The following is a 22536-nucleotide window of genomic DNA, read 5'->3' as shown; positions in this document are numbered from 1 at the left end:
ATGTAAAGATGATATTCAGATGTGTGCAGCATGAGATCATCTATGATGTAAAGATGATATTTAGATGTGTGCAGCATGAGATCATCTATGATGTAAAGATGATATTCAGATGTGTGCAGCATGAGATCATATATGATGTAAAGATGATATTCAGATGTGTGCAGCATGAGATCATCTACGATGTAAAGATGATATTTAGATGTGTGCAGCATGAGATCATCTATGATGTAAAGATGATATTCAGATGTGTGCAGCATGAGATCATCTACGATGTAAAGATGATATTTAGATGTGTGCAGCATGAGATCATCTACGATGTAAAGATGATATTTAGATGTGTGCAGCATGAGATCATCTATGATGTAAAGATGATATTCAGATGTGTGCAGCATGAGATCATCTACGATGTAAAGATGATATTTAGATGTGTGCAGCATGAGATCATCTATGATGTAAAGATGATATTCAGATGTGTGCAGCATGAGATCATCTATGATGTAAAGATGATATTTAGATGTGTGCAGCATGAGATCATCTATGATGTAAAGATGATATTCAGATGTGTGCAGCATGAGATCATCTATGATGTAAAGATGATATTTAGATGTGTGCAGCATGAGATCATCTATGATAAAGAAGTGAACACGCCTCCATGAGATCTTCTTCCTCCAGACTTCTCAGTGCATCCTCAGGTGTAAGCTCCTCACTGGTCATGAAGGCCCAGTCGTGTGTAGGCCCGGTGGTTTCTAGGCCCAGTCCCAGGCTGTGTGGAACATATTGGTCCTACCGGGAAATCACTGGTATTTTCTACATTACGTCACGACCATTTCCTTTTACCGTAAAACCCGTCGTTGCCTTGTCCCTGCTCGTGTGAACCCGGTGCCGACTGTGTCTGGACCTCCTCTGGGGACAACGGGGCGACCCTGACACCGTTGAGAGTGACGTCGTATGACCACGGAGCCTGTCGCCGTTGAGATCCGGTAAGAAGCTGCGCTCATCTCCGTGCGCCACGGTAAATACGGTAGTAACCGGAAATAACGTACGAATCGCAGCTGATATAAGGACGTGGTTGTTCCGGTGAAAAGGGGATTTGCTGCTGGAAGGCAGGCGGTTTTAGAGTGTAATTTATTATGTTTTAATCAACAAATGTATATATTTTTTAGCAGCAGACGATTAAGTGTAGTATTGCTATGACACCTGCGCGTTTTCCTTCTGGAAACTCGCTCCTGTGAGGCCTCCCCGCTGCCCGGCTCGCCATCGACTGAAGAAACAATGACGGCCTAGCGAGCGTCGGACGTTAGCTAGCAGGGAGCTAACGGGGAGCTAGCGGAAGCTAACGGGGAGCTAGCGGAAGCTAACGGGGAGCTAGCGGAAGCTAACGGGGAGCTAGCGGAAGCTAACGGGGAGCTAGCGGACGTAAACGGCGAGCTAACAGGCAGCTAGCAGAAGCTAACGGGGAGCTAACAGGAAGCTAACAGGGTAGCGCTGCAGTGGGATTTAAACCTCGACGCCGTAATAACATCCAGGCCGGTATGTAACCACAGTTTCTCACATAAAAGCAGTTTGTTCATGCAGTCCATTTAAACTGGACGTGACGGTACGTTAGCTCGATAAGCCACTAATCCTCTTTTCATTAAGTTAAGCTCGCAGCTCGTCGTTGCTTCTAAATGCTGTTCGTGCAACAGCGGCTTTATTATGTCATGACGTGCACGCGTATGTGTTTACGGGTGTTGTCGCGTGCATGATTTACGTTGAAGTATAACATGGTAAGATACGTTAATGGTGAATGACTTTTATAACCAAGAGCAGACCGGTAGAGGAGCCAAAGGACCGGGAGCTTAACGTTCTCCTCCCATTGATGGGTCGTTAGTGTTTACATGTTGCTGCTTTGTTGTTGTGTTTGGATTAAACTCTGTTGGCAGTTTATTAGGGACAGCTAACTAAACCTATTGTAGTGTAAAGGATACATGTCCAGTGTAAGGAGGTCTGCAGCTTATCAATTAAAGCGATGACTTCATTGATAAATACGTTGTTTCGTTTTTTAAAACGCTGTCACAATTCCTCATCTTGAAAGGACTCGTTTGGTCCGACAGTCCGGACCAGAAGATGTTCTTCATTTCTATCCAATGTGACTGAAGTCCGGCTGAAACAGTCATTCGCTGCGTTAGTTCTGTTTCATTCATTGGTGTTCAGTGTGTAGTTTGAGGGTGCTGTTAATGTGCATATTGGGAGCTGTAACATTTGGTCCTGGATATGAACGGGCTGGACAGTTGTATTAGACTGTGTTCATTTCAGCTAAGCACACCAAATACATGCTGCATATTATGCATAGTTTATTCCTAGTCTTAAGACCAATGAAGGTGATTCAGTGTCTTGGTTTGGTATCTAATTCTCACGACTCTTTTCAGCTATGAGCTCCCAGCTGCAGGTCTTCTCTCCTCCCTCCATCTCCTCCAGTGCCTTTTGCCGCGTGAAGAAGGTGAAGGTGGAGAGCAATGTTTGGGACGTGTCCACCACCGACGCGTACGGCTCCCTAGCGGGCCAGTCGGCATACACCTTTGCCCCCGCCATGGCCGTGGCACCCTTTGCGCCATCCCTGGTCTTCCCCCCCGCAGCACCCGGCTCCAGAGGTCAGGTGGTGGTGCGGGCAGCCGACAGCACCGGCAGTCTCCCCCGTGGATCCAGCCGCCGCGTGGCGGAGCAGGCAGCGGCTGAAACGAGGGGGCACAGGCACGGGCAGAAGAGAAAGGTCGAGGAAACCAACGAAGGCAGCGGGAGTGGATGTGGCAGCGTCCAAATATTGGAGGAGCTCTCCGCCCCCGCAGCAACCTACTCCACCCGTACCGGCGGCGGCACGGGCCAGTCCATCCCCCACTCGGCTCCAACCACCAAGAGCAGCAGCTCCAACGGCGAAGGGGACTACCAGCTGGTGCAGCACGAGATCCTCTGCTCCGTGTCCTGCAGCTACGAGGTGCTGGAGTTTTTAGGAAGAGGCACATTTGGTCAAGTGGCCAAGTGCTGGAAGAGGGGTACCAATGAGATCGTGGCCATCAAGATCCTGAAGAACCATCCCTCGTACGCTCGTCAGGGACAAATTGAGGTATTTAAAGATGATTTAGTTGGTGACACATTTGTGTATCCGGCTTTGATGGCTGAGGGCTGCATATATCTTTTATTTAGCTCACTCTTCCATCCATTACTTGAATAAGTGGGTTAAAACAAGTGTATGTTAATAGAACAAATATCATATGACCCTAGTAGTGTGCAGGGTGAAAGGTAGGCTGAAGCTCCCCTCTGAAACGTGTTCACTTGAAACCTAAAGAACCGTTGAAATCATAGAAAATGATCGTGTGTGTATTATTTTATTATACACAGCATGAATCATTGTGGAGCAAACTTCATCTCTGGTTACTGGCCTTCACTCATTGTTCTTGTTATGAAACGTGAATGATCATCTTTAATGGAGTCACACGTGCTCTCCAACAGGTGGGCATCCTAAACCGGCTGAGTGCGGAGAATGCTGACGAGTACAACTTTGTGCGTTCATACGAATGCTTCCAGCACAAGGGTCACACCTGCCTGGTGTTTGAGATGCTGGAGCAGAACCTGTACGACTTCCTGAAGCACAGCAAGTTCAGCCCGCTCCCCCTGAGGCACATCAGACCCATCCTCCAGCAGGTGGGCAGACCTTCAACTGGTGGAGCCATCATGCTGTTTATGTTGTCGTGTTTTACATAAACATGTGCATGTTGCGGTCTCTAGGTGGCTACAGCGCTCATGAAACTGAAGAGCCTCGGTCTGATTCATGCAGACCTGAAGCCCGAGAACATCATGCTGGTGGACCCCCTCAGACAGCCCTACAGGGTGAAGGTCATCGACTTTGGCTCCGCCAGCCACGTGTCCAAAGCGGTCTGCTCGACCTACTTACAGTCTCGCTACTACAGGTGAGCGGCTGCCTTCGGTCTACACACGAGAACGAATGGAGACGCATGAGCCACGTTACCGTGACAACCCTTTGTGGTTCAGTTTCCTCGGTACTCGACCGTTAACCTCTCTTTGCCGTCAGGGCTCCGGAGATCATTTTGGGTTTGCCGTTCTGCGAGGCCATCGACATGTGGTCTTTGGGCTGCGTGATTGCGGAGCTGTTTCTGGGTTGGCCCCTCTACCCCGGAGCCTCCGAGTACGACCAGGTGAGTAGTGATGTCACCAAGAGACGCCAACGTGTAGCCCCAAACTGGAAGGCTGCTGCCGGCGGTCAGATCCATGTGCTGGTCTCTCATTCTCAACGTGGATGTTTCTCTGGTCGCTTCCAGATCCGGTACATCTCCCAGACTCAAGGCCTGCCTGCAGAATACCTGCTGAGCGCCGGAACTAAAACCAGTCGCTTCTTCAACCGAGGACCCGACTCCAGCTACCCGCTGTGGAGGCTGAAGGTTAGGAGAACCTCATTAAGTATCTGATTATGAATTAGGCTTCAGAGGACTATTGGGGATATCAGAACATTACTGAATATGTTTAAATATAAAGAATTTAATTATTTAATAAATCATACCGATGACATTTAGTGTATAAGAAATAGTTTTGACTCGTACTAAAACAGAAAAGGGTTCTTCTTTCCAGACTCCATCAGAGCATGAAATGGAGATGGGCATCAAGTCCAAGGAGGCCAGGAAGTACATCTTCAACTGTCTGGATGACATGATGCAGGTAGAAGGCTTTCACTCACACTTTTTACTCCATACAACCACATGCCCTAATATATTGTTTGTCCTATTTATCACCTTCTATGTATTCCAGGTAAACCTGTCTTCTCATCTGGAGGGCACGGACATGCTGGCCGAGAAAGCTGACCGGCGAGAGTTCATAGACCTCTTGAAGCGGATGCTCCGTCTGGACGCCGACAAAAGGATCACGCCCACCAAGACTCTGGGTCACCCCTTTGTCACGATGAGCCACCTCATGGATTATCCCCACAGCTCGCAGTGAGTGAACGACGCGCTGCTGCTGCACGTGCACGCGTTTATTTAGACGTCGTCTAATTGCCCCCTTCTCTCCAGTGTGAAGTCCTGCTTCCAGAACATGGAGATCTGTAAGCGCCGCAACTCCTACGATGGCAGCAAGCCGCTGTACTCCACCAGCGCGGTGCCCAGCGCTGCAGCGGGCAACCTCACCGTCACCTTCAGTAGCCAGCTCAACCAGCACAGCCAGGTCCGGCCGTCTGTTCGCGTCATCAGAGCCGTGTTTAGGGACGTGCACCTCCTGCAGTATTGATGCGTGTGAATCCTCCGACAGGTGCCTTCTGCGGCGGGGGCGGTGCCGCTGCTCAACTACCAGCCCGCTCTGTACCAGCAGGCGACCATCAACATTCCCGGGCTCGCTCAGCAAAGCGTCCCCATGCCGACGCGTCCCGCTGGGCTGCTGAGCCAGACAGAACCCTTCCAGCAGACGCTCATCGTCTGCCCACCCTCCACCATTCAAGGTGAAGGATAACAGAAGAAACGGGTTCATTCCCATTAGGTTATCAAGAAGGGCGTCCTCAGTGTGACCTCCTCTTTGTTGATTACTCTGCATCAGAACTCTGGTGGTCCTCATTGATATGCTCGTGTTGCGTTGGTTTCCAGGGCTACAGCCATCCAGTAAGAGTTCCAGTTTCCCTGTGAGGATGGAGAACTCTGTCCCCATCGTACCTCAGAACCAGTCTGCCCAGTCGTTGCAGATCCAGCCCAGTATGCTCACACAGGTACGAGCTTGTAAGGTGTGTTGGATGTTTTGACATATTGAATGAAATGAAACTTGGCTTTCTTTGACAAAGATGGACAAAGGAAACGTGCACGTATGGCTCTCCTCCAGGAGATGCACGTATACAGCAGCTCTACTTCTATGTGGTGTTGTTGACTCACAGCATCGTATACTGATGGCAGGTGGCTTCAATTCCAGCAGCTTCATACACATTTCCTTTGTCGTCTGTCATTTAGAAACCTAAACTCTGCTGAGAGCAACGGAGCCCAGTTCTGCTCCTTCAAAGATACAAGTGCATCCAAAATGTCTCCTCCTCTTATTCCCACCTCTCTTTGCTGCCAGCAGAGCGAGCCAGTTTACAGGGAACCAGGTTGAGAGTTGTCCTCAATGTAAAGGTTTGCTTTCAGCAGAGATATTGTTTGTTTAAATTCCTTTTATACCCCTGACTTACTAAAGATTTGACTTGTATATAGTCCATGCTGTTGTTTGTTGCCTTGTATTTGCTTCCAGGACTGATGCATTCAGGGCCTCTTATTCCCAGTCTCCTATCTGGGGTGTAGGCCAGATGTGTCCTATCTGGGGTGTAGGCCAGATGTGTCCTATCTGGGGTGTAGGCCAGATGTGTCCTATCTGGGGTGGAGGCCAGATGTGTCCTATCTGGGGTGGAGGCCAGATGGGTCCTATCTGGGGTGGAGGCCAGATGTGTCCTATCTGGGGTGGAGGCCAGATGGGTCCTATCTGGGGTGGAGGCCAGATGGGTCCTATCTGGGGTGGAGGCCAGATGGGTCCTATCTGGGGTGGAGGCCAGATGGGTCCTATCTGGGGTGTAGGCCAGATGGGTCCTATCTGGGGTGTAGGCCAGATGTGTCCTATCTGGGGTGTAGGCCAGATGTGTCCTATCTGGGGTGTAGGCCAGATGGGTCCTATCTGGGGTGGAGGCCAGATGGGTCCTATCTGGGGTGGAGGCCAGATGTGTCCTATCTGGGGTGGAGGCCAGATGGGTCCTATCTGGGGTGGAGGCCAGATGTGTCCTATCTGGGGTGGAGGCCAGATGGGTCCTATCTGGGGTGGAGGCCAGATGGGTCCTATCTGGGGTGGAGGCCAGATGGGTCCTATCTGGGGTGTAGGCCAGATGTGTCCTATCTGGGGTGTAGGCCAGATGTGTCCTATCTGGGGTGTAGGCCAGATGTGTCCTATCTGGGGTGTAGGCCAGATGTGTCCTATCTGGGGTGTAGGCCAGATGTGTCCTATCTGGGGTGTAGGCCAGATGTGTCCTATCTGGGGTGTAGGCCAGATGGGTCCTATCTGGGGTGTAGGCCAGATGGGTCCTATCTGGGGTGTAGGCCAGATGTGTCCTATCTGGGGTGTAGGCCAGATGGGTCCTATCTGGGGTGGAGGCCAGATGGGTCCTATCTGGGGTGGAGGCCAGATGGGTCCTATCTGGGGTGGAGGCCAGATGGGTCCTATCTGGGGTGGAGGCCAGATGGGTCCTATCTGGGGTGGAGGCCAGATGGGTCCTATCTGGGGTGTAGGCCAGATGTGTCCTATCTGGGGTGTAGGCCAGATGTGTCCTATCTGGGGTGTAGGCCAGATGGGTCCTATCTGGGGTGTAGGCCAGATGTGTCCTATCTGGGGTGGAGGCCAGATGTGTCCTATCTGGGGTGGAGGCCAGATGTGTCCTATCTGGGGTGTAGGCCAGATGTGTCCTATCTGGGGTGGAGGCCAGATGTGTCCTATCTGGGGTGGAGGCCAGATGGGTCCTATCTGGGGTGGAGGCCAGATGGGTCCTATCTGGGGTGGAGGCCAGATGGGTCCTATCTGGGGTGTAGGCCAGATGTGTCCTATCTGGGGTGTAGGCCAGATGTGTCCTATCTGGGGTGTAGGCCAGATGTGTCCTATCTGGGGTGGAGGCCAGATGTGTCCTATCTGGGGTGGAGGCCAGATGGGTCCTATCTGGGGTGGAGGCCAGATGTGTCCTATCTGGGGTGTAGGCCAGATGGGTCCTATCTGGGGTGGAGGCCAGATGGGTCCTATCTGGGGTGGAGGCCAGATGGGTCCAAAAGCTTCTTAATTGCCATTTGCTTAAAAAAGGACGACTCTGCCGAGGTCAGGTGTCCAGATGGTGGCCGGTGGGTCTTGTGTGCGTCTCCTCGGAGCCTTTAATGGACATTTCCCCTATCCTCCCTCCCTCCTCCAGGGTTCCTGCACACCCCTGATGGTGGCCACCCTGCACCCCCCCTCAGCAGGCATAGCCCCCCAGTATTCTCTCCCCCTCGGGCTGGGCACCGGGGTGGGTCGGCCCACCCTCCTGGAGCACACAGCCACCGTGCTGGTAAAGGACATCCCTGAAGAAACTCATTCACGTGCACACACTGCTACCACTAACAAGGCATCTCTTCCCGCCCACTCTGCCTTTCTATTTTTATTTTCCTCTTCATTTGTTTGCAATGTGACTCTGTCACAGCCGTCTTTAATATATGCATACTATTCTCTCATTTGCCTTTTCACTAGCAGAATCCAGGCTGCTCCGTGCTTGTTGTTGTCAGACAATCAAACTCTTGAATCACATTATCCTTTTTTTAAATTCCCTTTGTGACCTTAAGTTGACAAAATGCACCAAACCTGTTCCACTCCAGGACATCATTCACCACTGTTGACTTCCCCCACAGCCTTCTCCGTAGGTGTGCTGAGGGCATGCGGCGCATGCGGCGCATGCGTCAGTCCTTGCTTTGCTTGCGGCGTCCCTCCTTCCGGGTGTTCAGCTCAGGAGGCTGCAGCCACAGAGACTCTGAAGACTCTCTGACATCTTTTGTTTCAGCCCCAGAACCTTCTCAGATGAACTAATCTTTCCTTCTTTAACAGACGGCCCTGTGTTTACTGCCTGCGCCTCATTGTCTGCTTTGCATGGTATCATCTTGTGTATGATGGAGAATGGCTTGGGAGAGGGTGCTCGCTTCTCTCTGTGCTTCTGCCTGTTGACGAGTTCGGCCAATCGGTGTTGGTTTATTTCTTGGCATGGCTCCGTTAGTCCGGCCCACTCGGCTTCATATCGTTGTGTTGACTCCAGCTAATCCTTAATATTACATGTGCTAACGTGTGGGTGTCTGTGGTTCTCCTCAGCAGGCCTGGCCCACTGGCACTCAGCAGATCCTCATCCCGTCGTCATGGCAGCAGGTCCCAGGCGTGGCCATCCACAGCGCCGCCCATCAGTCAGCTGTTCCTGAAGCGCCGCTTGAAGCGCGTCACTCGAGTGCTTCTACGCAGCAGGGCCACAGCTGGAGGTGCCCACAAAGAACGAGCGTCTTCTCATTTTACTGTTTGAGAGGGTCGCCCTTCTTCTTTTTATGAAGACATGCATTTAAGTTTGAAAAAAGTATCTTGCTCAAGGATACTTCTTTTTACACGCGCATGCTTAAAATGGTGCGTCTTATTTCATAGGACACATTGTCATCAATATGCACCAGTTTGGACATTAAATAATTAATATAACGGTTATACTGTGGTGGTGTGATCTTTCTTTGTGTTTATTTGTTGTGGTGGTTCCTCCTCTGACTTGTTTGACCTTTGGCCTCACAGGAGCTCCACCCAGACCAGGACCCAGCAGGAGAGGAAGAAGGTGAAGGCCAGACGGGGAGAGAACAGAAACAGGTACGTCGAGTCCTGCAGAGTCTCACACCAACAGACGGCTGCTGTTTATCACTTAAAGACATTTCTGTGATGTTTACAAATATTAGTATTTATTACTTGGTAGATGTCGGTTCATCAGTTTGTCATGTAAACAACTTCTCAAGAGGAGCAAGACTACTTTATATTGTGGTTTTTGATCTTGGATGGCGCTGAACCCTCCCATTGTTTCTGTCCAGGGGGATCTCCACTGCATCGTTACTCGCCAGCAGCGGCGTGACTCCGCTCAGTGCCACCTGGTCTCAGCCAATCGTCATCTCGGACACGCCCAGCCCAGCGGTCAGCATCATCACCATCCACAGTGACACTGACACGGAGGATGAGCGCAAGTTCCACCCCGCCAGGTGAGGAAAAGATACTCCTGAAACTTTATTTATTTATATACTGGATGCAACAGCGCTCGTCAAATATTTGCGTTCCAACGACCTGCGACCCGGCACCATCGTCATGACAACGGGATGCACTCTCTCTGAACGTTTCCCTCGTGTCTGTTTACGCAGCGTTGGTCTGAGCCAGCGCGCTAACGTCATCAGCTGTGTGACGGTGCACGACTCCGACTCCTCCACCGCCAGCCCCCTGACTCCTCTGCCTCGCACACTGAACCCAGCGAGCAGCGCGTCATCGCGCCAGGCCAAGTCTCTGGCGGTGGTGGCGCCTTCAGTCAAAACCCAGGGCTCCGAGAGAGGGGCTGCTCCCCGTGGACGCCCGGAGACGGGTAAGAGTCGTGTGTGTGATCAGAAGTTCATTCTAGTCGGGGTGCTAGCCTTATAATGTAATGCTTATTACATTTTAATTCAGTGACCTACATGAAGCCTAAGAGATCCTCCAACCGGCAGCCCTGCGGCTCGGGGGAGAGCGCGGAGCGCCACGGGCCGGTGCCGAGCCAGTCTCACCCCCTGAACCTCAGCCAGGTGAGGCCTCTTGTGGGCGCCCTTTTATGTTTAATGCCATCAAAGTGAAATGCATTCAAACGGCAGGTTCACTGGTAAGAAAGGAAGCAGCTTCAGGCCGCGAGGAATATCACACGTTGCAAAAGACATATCGATGTTTTCACGCAAGATGCCAAACCAGGACTTTCTATTTATTAATACAAGAATTCTTTAAATCTTTATTTTAAGAATGAAAGAATTACAAAGTGTCAAACTCTTTCTCATTTATCACATTCAAACCAGCAGTGAGCCATAACTATTCCATATGATATAAACCAATAAAACTCAAAGTACTATTTCACTAAATGTCGTCAATGCTGAGCCGAACTCCGGACACACGGCTCGCGTTAAAGAAACCGCCTCAGTAGTTTTCACTTGTGCATATATCTTAGTTTTCTTCATGTTTGTGAGTACAACACTTATGGTTCATTCCATCATGCACCAATACAAACTGAAAACAGCTGACGACAATCTGATTCTCACCAGCTGCACAGAAGTAAACTAGTAAAGTGTGTAAATGCCCCCTGCTGGACAAACTGTGTCATGACAGACGACAGTCTGCATGTACACGTATAGGATCTGAACACGGAGTAAATCATTGGTGACTTTGAAGTACATGGAGGCGAGGATAAACAACAACAACAACAGCAACAAACTAACACACCGTGTTATGTACAATAAGTCTCGATCATCCAGTTGCATGTACACATCCATCTAAAGCGCTCATGACTCCGTTCACCTTCTTCAGGAGGTCAAAGCAACATGTGACGAGAGGTCACGAGGAGGCGGGGCTTCGTCAAAAGGCCGAGGAGTGTTTCAATGTGAATTGTGTCTGATTCATGAGACGTGTTCCATTTGAAGGAACCATCACGTGTTCTCTGATCTTCAAGGAACCATCAAGTGTTCTCTAATCTTAAAGGAACATCACGTGTCTAACCTTAAAGGAACATCACGTGTCCTCTAACCTTAAAGGAACATCACGTGTCCTCTAACCTTAAAGGAACATCACATGTCCTCTAATCTTAAAGGAACATCACGTGTCCTCTAACCTTAAAGGAACATCACGTGTCCTCTAACCTTAAAGGAACATCACATGTCCTCTAACCTTAAAGGAACATCACGTGTCCTCTAATCTTAAAGGAACATCACGTGTCCTCTAACCTTAAAGGAACATCACGTGTCCTCTAACCTTAAAGGAACATCACGTGTCCTCTAATCTTAAAGGAACATCACGTGTCTAATCTTAAAGGAACATCACGTGTCCTCTAATCTTAAAGGAACATCACGTGTCTAACCTTAAAGGAACATCACGTGTCCTCTAACCTTAAAGGAACATCACGTGTCCTCTAACCTTAAAGGAACATCACGTGTCCTCTAACCTTAAAGGAACATCACGTGTCCTCTAATCTTAAAGGAACATCACGTGTCCTCTAATCTTAAAGGAACATCACGTGTCCTCTAACCTTAAAGGAACATCACGTGTCCTCTAACCTTAAAGGAACATCACGTGTCCTCTAACCTTAAAGCAACATCACGTGTCCTCTAACCTTAAAGCAACATCACGTGTCTAATCTTAAAGGAACATCACGTGTCCTCTAACCTTAAAGGAACATCACGTGTCCTCTAACCTTAAAGGAACATCACGTGTCCTCTAACCTTAAAGGAACATCACGTGTCCTCTAATCTTAAAGGAACATCACGTGTCCTCTAACCTTAAAGGAACATCACGTGTCTAACCTTAAAGGAACATCACGTGTCCTCTAACCTTAAAGGAACATCACGTGTCCTCTAATCTTAAAGGAACATCACGTGTCCTCTAACCTTAAAGGAACATCACATGTCCTCTAACCTTAAAGGAACATCACGTGTCCTCTAACCTTAAAGGAACATCACGTGTCCTCTAACCTTAAAGGAACATCACGTGTCCTCTAACCTTAAAGGAGCATCACGTGTCCTCTAACCTTAAAGGAACATCACGTGTCCTCTAACCTTAAAGGAACATCACGTGTCCTCTAACCTTAAAGGAGCATCACGTGTCCTCTAATCTTAAAGGAACATCACGTGTCCTCTAACCTTAAAGGAACATCACATGTCCTCTAACCTTAAAGGAACATCACGTGTCCTCTAACCTTAAAGGAACATCACGTGTCCTCTAACCTTAAAGGAACATCACGTGTCCTCTAATCTTAAAGGAACATCACGTGTCCTCTAACCTTAAAGGAACATCACGTGTCTAATCTTAAAGGAACATCACGTGTTCTCTAACCTTAAAGGAACATCACGTGTCTAACCTTAAAGGAACATCACGTGTCTAATCTTAAAGGAACATCACATGTCCTCTAACCTTAAAGGAACATCACGTGTCTAATCTTAAAGGAACATCACATGTCCTCTAACCTTAAAGGAACATCACGTGTCCTCTAACCTTAAAGGAACATCACGTGTCCTCTAACCTTAAAGGAACATCACGTGTCCTCTAACCTTAAAGGAACATCACGTGTCCTCTAACCTTAAAGGAACATCACGTGTCCTCTAACCTTAAAGGAACATCACGTGTCCTCTAACCTTAAAGGAGCATCACGTGTCCTCTAACCTTAAAGGAGCATCACGTGTCCTCTAACCTTAAAGGAACATCACGTGTCCTCTAACCTTAAAGGAACATCACGTGTCCTCTAACCTTAAAGGAGCATCACGTGTCCTCTAATCTTAAAGGAACATCACGTGTCCTCTAACCTTAAAGGAACATCACATGTCCTCTAACCTTAAAGGAACATCACGTGTCTAACCTTAAAGGAACATCACGTGTCTAACCTTAAAGGAACATCACATGTCCTCTAACCTTAAAGGAACATCACGTGTCCTCTAATCTTAAAGGAACATCACGTGTCCTCTAACCTTAAAGGAACATCACGTGTCTAATCTTAAAGGAACATCACATGTCCTCTAACCTTAAAGGAACATCACGTGTCTAACCTTAAAGGAACATCACGTGTCCTCTAACCTTAAAGGAACATCACGTGTCCTCTAACCTTAAAGGAACATCACGTGTCTAATCTTAAAGGAACATCACGTGTCCTCTAACCTTAAAGGAACATCACGTGTCCTCTAACCTTAAAGGAACATCACGTGTCCTCTAACCTTAAAGGAACATCACGTGTCCTCTAATCTTAAAGGAACATCACGTGTCCTCTAACCTTAAAGGAACATCACGTGTCTAATCTTAAAGGAACATCACGTGTTCTCTAACCTTAAAGGAACATCACGTGTCTAACCTTAAAGGAACATCACGTGTCTAATCTTAAAGGAACATCACATGTCCTCTAACCTTAAAGGAACATCACGTGTCTAATCTTAAAGGAACATCACATGTCCTCTAACCTTAAAGGAACATCACGTGTCCTCTAACCTTAAAGGAACATCACGTGTCCTCTAACCTTAAAGGAACATCACGTGTCCTCTAACCTTAAAGGAACATCACGTGTCCTCTAACCTTAAAGGAACATCACGTGTCCTCTAACCTTAAAGGAACATCACGTGTCCTCTAACCTTAAAGGAACATCACGTGTCCTCTAATCTTAAAGGAACATCACGTGTCCTCTAACCTTAAAGGAACATCACGTGTCCTCTAACCTTAAAGGAACATCACGTGTCCTCTAACCTTAAAGGAACATCACGTGTCCTCTAATCTTAAAGGAACATCACGTGTCCTCTAACCTTAAAGGAACATCACGTGACCTCTAACCTTAAAGGAACATCACGTGTCCTCTAACCTTAAAGGAACATCACGTGTCCTCTAATCTTAAAGGAACATCACGTGTCCTCTAATCTTAAAGGAACATCACGTGTCCTCTAACCTTAAAGGAACATCACGTGTCCTCTAACCTTAAAGGAACATCACGTGTCCTCTAACCTTAAAGGAACATCACGTGTCCTCTAACCTTAAAGGAACATCACGTGTCCTCTAACCTTAAAGGAACATCACGTGTCCTCTAATCTTAAAGGAACATCACGTGTCCTCTAACCTTAAAGGAACATCACGTGTCCTCTAACCTTAAAGGAACATCACGTGTCCTCTAACCTTAAAGGAACATCACGTGTCCTCTAACCTTAAAGCAACATCACGTGTCTAATCTTAAAGGAACATCACGTGTCCTCTAACCTTAAAGGAACATCACGTGTCCTCTAACCTTAAAGGAACATCACGTGTCCTCTAACCTTAAAGGAACATCACGTGTCCTCTAATCTTAAAGGAACATCACGTGTCCTCTAACCTTAAAGGAACATCACGTGTCTAACCTTAAAGGAACATCACGTGTCCTCTAACCTTAAAGGAACATCACGTGTCCTCTAATCTTAAAGGAACATCACGTGTCCTCTAACCTTAAAGGAACATCACGTGTCCTCTAACCTTAAAGGAACATCACGTGTCCTCTAACCTTAAAGGAACATCACGTGTCCTCTAATCTTAAAGGAACATCACGTGTCCTCTAATCTTAAAGGAACATCACGTGTCCTCTAACCTTAAAGGAACATCACGTGTCCTCTAACCTTAAAGGAACATCACGTGTCCTCTAACCTTAAAGGAACATCACGTGTCCTCTAACCTTAAAGGAACATCACGTGTCCTCTAACCTTAAAGGAACATCACGTGTCCTCTAACCTTAAAGGAACATCACGTGTCCTCTAATCTTAAAGGAACATCACGTGTCCTCTAACCTTAAAGGAACATCACGTGTCCTCTAACCTTAAAGGAACATCACGTGTCCTCTAACCTTAAAGGAACATCACGTGTCCTCTAACCTTAAAGCAACATCACGTGTCTAATCTTAAAGGAACATCACGTGTCCTCTAACCTTAAAGGAACATCACGTGTCCTCTAACCTTAAAGGAACATCACGTGTCCTCTAACCTTAAAGGAACATCACGTGTCCTCTAATCTTAAAGGAACATCACGTGTCCTCTAACCTTAAAGGAACATCACGTGTCTAACCTTAAAGGAACATCACGTGTCCTCTAACCTTAAAGGAACATCACGTGTCCTCTAATCTTAAAGGAACATCACGTGTCCTCTAACCTTAAAGGAACATCACATGTCCTCTAACCTTAAAGGAACATCACGTGTCCTCTAACCTTAAAGGAACATCACGTGTCCTCTAACCTTAAAGGAACATCACGTGTCCTCTAACCTTAAAGGAGCATCACGTGTCCTCTAACCTTAAAGGAACATCACGTGTCCTCTAACCTTAAAGGAACATCACGTGTCCTCTAACCTTAAAGGAGCATCACGTGTCCTCTAATCTTAAAGGAACATCACGTGTCCTCTAACCTTAAAGGAACATCACGTGTCCTCTAACCTTAAAGGAACATCACGTGTCCTCTAACCTTAAAGGAACATCACGTGTCCTCTAACCTTAAAGGAACATCACGTGTCCTCTAATCTTAAAGGAACATCACGTGTCCTCTAACCTTAAAGGAACATCACGTGTCTAATCTTAAAGGAACATCACGTGTTCTCTAACCTTAAAGGAACATCACGTGTCTAACCTTAAAGGAACATCACGTGTCTAATCTTAAAGGAACATCACATGTCCTCTAACCTTAAAGGAACATCACGTGTCTAATCTTAAAGGAACATCACATGTCCTCTAACCTTAAAGGAACATCACGTGTCCTCTAACCTTAAAGGAACATCACGTGTCCTCTAACCTTAAAGGAACATCACGTGTCCTCTAACCTTAAAGGAACATCACGTGTCCTCTAACCTTAAAGGAACATCACGTGTCCTCTAACCTTAAAGGAACATCACGTGTCCTCTAACCTTAAAGGAACATCACGTGTCCTCTAATCTTAAAGGAACATCACGTGTCCTCTAACCTTAAAGGAACATCACGTGTCCTCTAACCTTAAAGGAACATCACGTGTCCTCTAACCTTAAAGGAACATCACGTGTCCTCTAATCTTAAAGGAACATCACGTGTCCTCTAACCTTAAAGGAACATCACGTGTCCTCTAACCTTAAAGGAACATCACGTGTCTAACCTTAAAGGAACATCACGTGTCTAATCTTAAAGGAACATCACATGTCCTCTAACCTTAAAGGAACATCACGTGTCTAATCTTAAAGGAACATCACATGTCCTCTAACCTTAAAGGAACATCACGTGTCCTCTAACCTTAAAGGAACATCACGTGTCCTCTAACCTTAAAGGAACATCACGTGTCCTCTAACCTTAAAGGAACATCACGTGTCCTCTAACCTTAAAGGAACATCACGTGTCCTCTAATCTTAAAGGAACATCACGTGTCCTCTAACCTTAAAGGAACATCACATGTCCTCTAACCTTAAAGGAACATCACGTGTCCTCTAACCTTAAAGGAACATCACGTGTCCTCTAACCTTAAAGGAACATCACGTGTCCTCTAACCTTAAAGGAACATCACGTGTCCTCTAACCTTAAAGGAACATCACGTGTCCTCTAATCTTAAAGGAACATCACGTGTCCTCTAACCTTAAAGGAACATCACGTGTCTAACCTTAAAGGAACATCACGTGTCCTCTAACCTTAAAGGAACATCACGTGTCCTCTAACCTTAAAGGAACATCACGTGTCCTCTAACCTTAAAGGAACATCACGTGTCCTCTAACCTTAAAGGAACATCACGTGTCCTCTAATCTTAAAGGAACATCACGTGTCCTCTAACCTTAAAGGAACATCACGTGTCCTCTAACCTTAAAGGAACATCACGTGTCCTCTAACCTTAAAGGAACATCACGTGTCCTCTAACCTTAAAGCAACATCACGTGTCTAATCTTAAAGGAACATCACGTGTCCTCTAACCTTAAAGGAACATCACGTGTCCTCTAACCTTAAAGGAACATCACGTGTCCTCTAACCTTAAAGGAACATCACGTGTCCTCTAATCTTAAAGGAACATCACGTGTCCTCTAACCTTAAAGGAACATCACGTGTCTAACCTTAAAGGAACATCACGTGTCCTCTAACCTTAAAGGAACATCACGTGTCCTCTAACCTTAAAGGAGCATCACGTGTCCTCTAACCTTAAAGGAACATCACGTGTCCTCTAACCTTAAAGGAACATCACGTGTCCTCTAACCTTAAAGGAACATCACATGTCCTCTAACCTTAAAGGAACATCACGTGTCCTCTAACCTTAAAGGAACATCACGTGTCCTCTAACCTTAAAGGAGCATCACGTGTCCTCTAATCTTAAAGGAACATCACGTGTCCTCTAACCTTAAAGGAACATCACGTGTCCTCTAACCTTAAAGGAACATCACGTGTCCTCTAACCTTAAAGGAACATCACGTGTCCTCTAATCTTAAAGGAACATCACGTGTCCTCTAACCTTAAAGGAACATCACGTGTCTAATCTTAAAGGAACATCACGTGTTCTCTAACCTTAAAGGAACATCACGTGTCTAACCTTAAAGGAACATCACGTGTCTAATCTTAAAGGAACATCACATGTCCTCTAACCTTAAAGGAACATCACATGTCCTCTAACCTTAAAGGAACATCACGTGTCTAATCTTAAAGGAACATCACGTGTCCTCTAACCTTAAAGGAACATCACATGTCCTCTAACCTTAAAGGAACATCACGTGTCTAATCTTAAAGGAACATCACATGTCCTCTAACCTTAAAGGAACATCACGTGTCCTCTAACCTTAAAGGAACATCACGTGTCCTCTAACCTTAAAGGAACATCACGTGTCCTCTAACCTTAAAGGAACATCACGTGTCCTCTAACCTTAAAGGAACATCACGTGTCCTCTAACCTTAAAGGAACATCACGTGTCCTCTAACCTTAAAGGAACATCACGTGTCCTCTAATCTTAAAGGAACATCACGTGTCCTCTAACCTTAAAGGAACATCACGTGTCCTCTAACCTTAAAGGAACATCACGTGTCCTCTAACCTTAAAGGAACATCACGTGTCCTCTAATCTTAAAGGAACATCACGTGTCCTCTAACCTTAAAGGAACATCACGTGTCTAACCTTAAAGGAACATCACGTGTCCTCTAACCTTAAAGGAACATCACGTGTCCTCTAATCTTAAAGGAACATCACGTGTCCTCTAACCTTAAAGGAACATCACGTGTCCTCTAACCTTAAAGGAACATCACGTGTCCTCTAATCTTAAAGGAACATCACGTGTCCTCTAACCTTAAAGGAACATCACGTGTCCTCTAACCTTAAAGGAACATCACGTGTCCTCTAATCTTAAAGGAACATCACGTGTCTAATCTTAAAGGAACATCACGTGTCTAATCTTAAAGGAACATCACGTGTCCTCTAATCTTAAAGGAACATCACGTGTCTAACCTTAAAGGAACATCACGTGTCCTCTAACCTTAAAGGAACATCACGTGTCCTCTAACCTTAAAGGAACATCACGTGTCCTCTAACCTTAAAGGAACATCACGTGTCCTCTAATCTTAAAGGAACATCACGTGTCCTCTAACCTTAAAGGAACATCACGTGTCCTCTAACCTTAAAGGAACATCACGTGTCCTATAACCTTAAAGCAACATCACGTGTCTAATCTTAAAGGAACATCACGTGTCCTCTAACCTTAAAGGAACATCACGTGTCCTCTAACCTTAAAGGAACATCACGTGTCCTCTAACCTTAAAGGAACATCACGTGTCCTCTAATCTTAAAGGAACATCACGTGTCCTCTAACCTTAAAGGAACATCACGTGTCTAACCTTAAAGGAACATCACGTGTCCTCTAACCTTAAAGGAACATCACGTGTCCTCTAATCTTAAAGGAACATCACGTGTCCTCTAACCTTAAAGGAACATCACATGTCCTCTAACCTTAAAGGAACATCACGTGTCCTCTAACCTTAAAGGAACATCACGTGTCCTCTAACCTTAAAGGAACATCACGTGTCCTCTAACCTTAAAGGAACATCACGTGTCCTCTAATCTTAAAGGAACATCACGTGTCTAATCTTAAAGGAACATCACGTGTCCTCTAATCTTAAAGGAACATCACGTGTCTAACCTTAAAGGAACATCACGTGTCCTCTAACCTTAAAGGAACATCACGTGTCCTCTAACCTTAAAGGAACATCACGTGTCCTCTAACCTTAAAGGAACATCACGTGTCCTCTAATCTTAAAGGAACATCACGTGTCCTCTAACCTTAAAGGAACATCACGTGTCCTCTAACCTTAAAGGAACATCACGTGTCTAATCTTAAAGGAACATCACGTGTCCTCTAACCTTAAAGGAACATCACGTGTCCTCTAACCTTAAAGGAACATCACGTGTCCTCTAACCTTAAAGGAACATCACGTGTCCTCTAATCTTAAAGGAACATCACGTGTCCTCTAACCTTAAAGGAACATCACATGTCCTCTAACCTTAAAGGAACATCACGTGTCCTCTAATCTTAAAGGAACATCACGTGTCCTCTAACCTTAAAGGAACATCACGTGTCCTCTAACCTTAAAGGAACATCACGTGTCCTCTAATCTTAAAGGAACATCACGTGTCTAATCTTAAAGGAACATCACGTGTCCTCTAATCTTAAAGGAACATCACGTGTCTAACCTTAAAGGAACATCACGTGTCCTCTAACCTTAAAGGAACATCACGTGTCCTCTAACCTTAAAGGAACATCACGTGTCCTCTAACCTTAAAGGAACATCACGTGTCCTCTAATCTTAAAGGAACATCACGTGTCCTCTAACCTTAAAGGAGCATCACGTGTCCTCTAACCTTAAAGGAACATCACGTGTCCTCTAATCTTAAAGGAACATCACATGTCCTCAAACCTTAAAGGAACATCATGTGTCCTCTAACCTTAAAGGAACATCACGTGTCCTCTGATCAGGAACCAGAGTGCATTCTGGGATCTGTGGCCTGTTCACTGAGTGTCCTCTCTCTCCAGGTTCAGCCGGTGGTCTCTTCGTCTCAGGAGCGTTCCCACAGCGACTCGTCGATGCGCCGCCAGTCGACGTTCCCTCCGGCCGTGTCCTCTCACTACAACTTCCCCGAGGTGTCGGCCCTGGCCTCGGCGCCCGGCCCCGGCCTGTACGCCTACCCGGCCTCCACGGCGCTCTCCTCGGCGTCTCAGGCCATGGAGCAGCTGCTCGGCCGAGGCCACGCCGGCCACGGACACTCCCCCGCCGCCTATGCAGCAACGTACGCGTCCTCCTCCAGGAGGGACTCGGCCAGTCGGAAGGACTCCGTCAGTAGTCTGCTGCACGGCCTTCCAGCAGCCTACCAGCATCAGTTCACCGGTTCCCCCTACGTGAGCGTGACCCCCCGGGCCGAAGCCTACAGTGCCTACCAGCTGAGCCCGAGGCGCCTCACGCAGTACCCGTTCCTATAGGCAGGAACACACTTGAACAAAGATCCAAGTAAACTGCATTCTGGTAGAATAACTGTTTGTTTGCTGCTTTCGACTCAAACGCGGCGCTGCACCTCCTACTCATTTACACGCTCTTTTGGGTCGCTTGTGTTTCTTGAAATATTGTTTGTATGATTTGATGGTTCCCCTGACGATGTTATGTCGTCCAGCTTATGTATAATCATGTCAACGTGCTCACGCCTGTTCCTCTGGAGGCTTCTGAGGAGAGAGATGATCCTCCTGCAGCCAGCTGCTCGTCCTCCTTCCTCCTCGTGCTTCACACTAACCCGGTGTGTTTTAACTCTCATAATAACGTGTCTGATTAATCACAAATATGTCTATTACTATGTTTTAAATTATGTTTTGTCCGTGTGGGAAAGGAAGGTCCATGAAGATGTTGAATAAGAGAAAAGCTGTGGTGAAAACTGTGATGGATACGTGTTAATTTAAGTGCACATGTGATAGTCTGTTAATATAGTGACCGTGTTTAGGCAGGATTAATAATGTCCTTATGCAATAGAAACCTTTTTTTAAAAGAAGAAAAAAAAACTGCATCAACTTGAGTGCTGAATGTATTGAAGTACAGCGGAGTGACGCGAGAAACCTTGTTTTAATTTAGTTTTGAGTTATTAACCTTGTTTTCTGCCCCGTGGAGAGTGAATACCGATTGTGTAGGACCTCAATTATAAACCCGATTTATGGCCAGTTTGAGCTGTCTTTATATGGGGGGGGGGGTACCGTGACACTAAATGAAGTACTCTGTATCTGTTCACAGGTACCTTTCTTACAAAGGTCAAAGGTTGTGCTGTCTGCTAAACATCCATGTGAACCCCCCCCCCCCCCCCCGTCTGATTATAAAAGGTTGAGATCCTGCTGCTCACACATGAGTCGGCCCTCACAGCTGTTTCTGTGGGTTCTGAATGCTGTTTGCATCAGTTTTGTGTTGTAATGTCTGAATATTTAACTGTATTTCACCTTAACATAGTATAGTTAAGAGTCTATTCGGTAGAACTAATTCAGGGAAAAAAGGTTTCAGCTCAAATAATCCACTGTTACTGTTTTCAATAAAAATAACCACATATTCACAACGTTTTGTTTAATTATTCCTCACCTTGATGAATCCTTAGTGTTGTAGTGGAGCTGTTCACTACAAAGACATTGAAATGCATCTATACAGCGTGGGACAGCTTGACTTCATGATGCCTCATAATCTGACTTCTACAACCAAAGCAAACTCCTTCACCATGAATTCATCCGGATGGGAAAGAACTGAACAAATCAATTAGTGGATATTGTAACGAGTATAAGAGTGACGGCAATTAACCTTCAACACGAGCACAGAACACAAAGTGTCTCGTCTTAAACCAATCTTCTTGTCTGTTTACATTCAATATATAAGGATTATATCCAGGAACATAAAACCACAAATATATAATGCAAACTGTGTAAAATATAAGCATTTACATTTTAAAAAGTGTACTTTTCTGTCTCTGATGTCACGCCTCCAGTCCTGTAACGCCCCCTGCAGCTCCTCCAGAAGGCAGCAGGCTCACTGGTCTTCATCCTGAATTCACCCACTCTCCTCCGCTGCCTTCACTGGTTACCAGTGGCCAACCCCTCACACCCCTCACACCCCTCACACCCCGGCTGTTCACTCCGCATCTGCCAATCGGCTTGTGTATGTACCACTTTGAGGCACTTTATTAGCACTTTGTAGCACTTTAGTAGCACTTTGAGGCACTTTATTAGCACTTTGTGATACTTTAATAGCACTTTGTGATACTTTAATAGCAC

General features: G+C 46.5%; 1 protein-coding gene across 7 annotated transcripts; it reads left to right on the top strand.

The window, feature by feature from the left end:
* Nucleotides 1-728: 728 nt before the first annotated feature.
* On the top strand, nt 729-21830 carry si:ch211-160o17.4 (homeodomain-interacting protein kinase 1). Of its 7 annotated transcripts, none has more exons than XM_034532324.1 (18): nt 729-980; nt 2409-3100; nt 3487-3678; nt 3763-3944; nt 4067-4190; nt 4314-4433; nt 4621-4707; nt 4798-4982; nt 5058-5208; nt 5293-5479; nt 5622-5755; nt 7937-8071; nt 8860-9020; nt 9316-9387; nt 9603-9767; nt 9924-10138; nt 10222-10334; nt 20281-21830. In XM_034532324.1, the coding sequence occupies exons 2-18, from the start codon at nt 2411-2413 to the stop codon at nt 20722-20724; spliced, it is 3357 nt and encodes a 1118-aa protein (XP_034388215.1). In that variant the 5' UTR covers nt 729-980; nt 2409-2410; the 3' UTR covers nt 20725-21830. The 7 variants fall into 7 exon arrangements, with proteins under 7 accessions (XP_034388215.1, XP_034388218.1, XP_034388217.1 ...); XM_034532327.1 differs by lacking the exon at nt 729-980 and adding an exon at nt 1056-1530 and having other exon boundaries at nt 5622-5740; nt 8863-9020; XM_034532326.1 differs by lacking the exon at nt 729-980 and adding an exon at nt 1056-1530 and having other exon boundaries at nt 5622-5740.
* Nucleotides 21831-22536: the final 706 nt, after the last annotated feature.

The sequence above is a fragment of the Cyclopterus lumpus genome, chromosome 5, assembly GCF_009769545.1.
Source record: "Cyclopterus lumpus isolate fCycLum1 chromosome 5, fCycLum1.pri, whole genome shotgun sequence".
NCBI lineage: Eukaryota > Metazoa > Chordata > Actinopteri > Perciformes > Cyclopteridae > Cyclopterus > Cyclopterus lumpus.
This window is presented reverse-complemented; position numbering and strand designations above follow the sequence as displayed.

Coding starts and splice junctions, on each gene's coding strand:
- si:ch211-160o17.4 (XM_034532324.1), top strand. CDS start 2,411: ATGAGCTCCCAGCTGCAGGTCTTCTCTCCTCCCTCCATCTCCTCCAGT. Junction 9,768..9,923: donor CGCAAGTTCCACCCCGCCAG/GTGAGGAAAAGA, acceptor CTGTTTACGCAG/CGTTGGTCTGAGCCAGCGCG. Junction 10,139..10,221: donor CCGTGGACGCCCGGAGACGG/GTAAGAGTCGTG, acceptor ATTTTAATTCAG/TGACCTACATGAAGCCTAAG.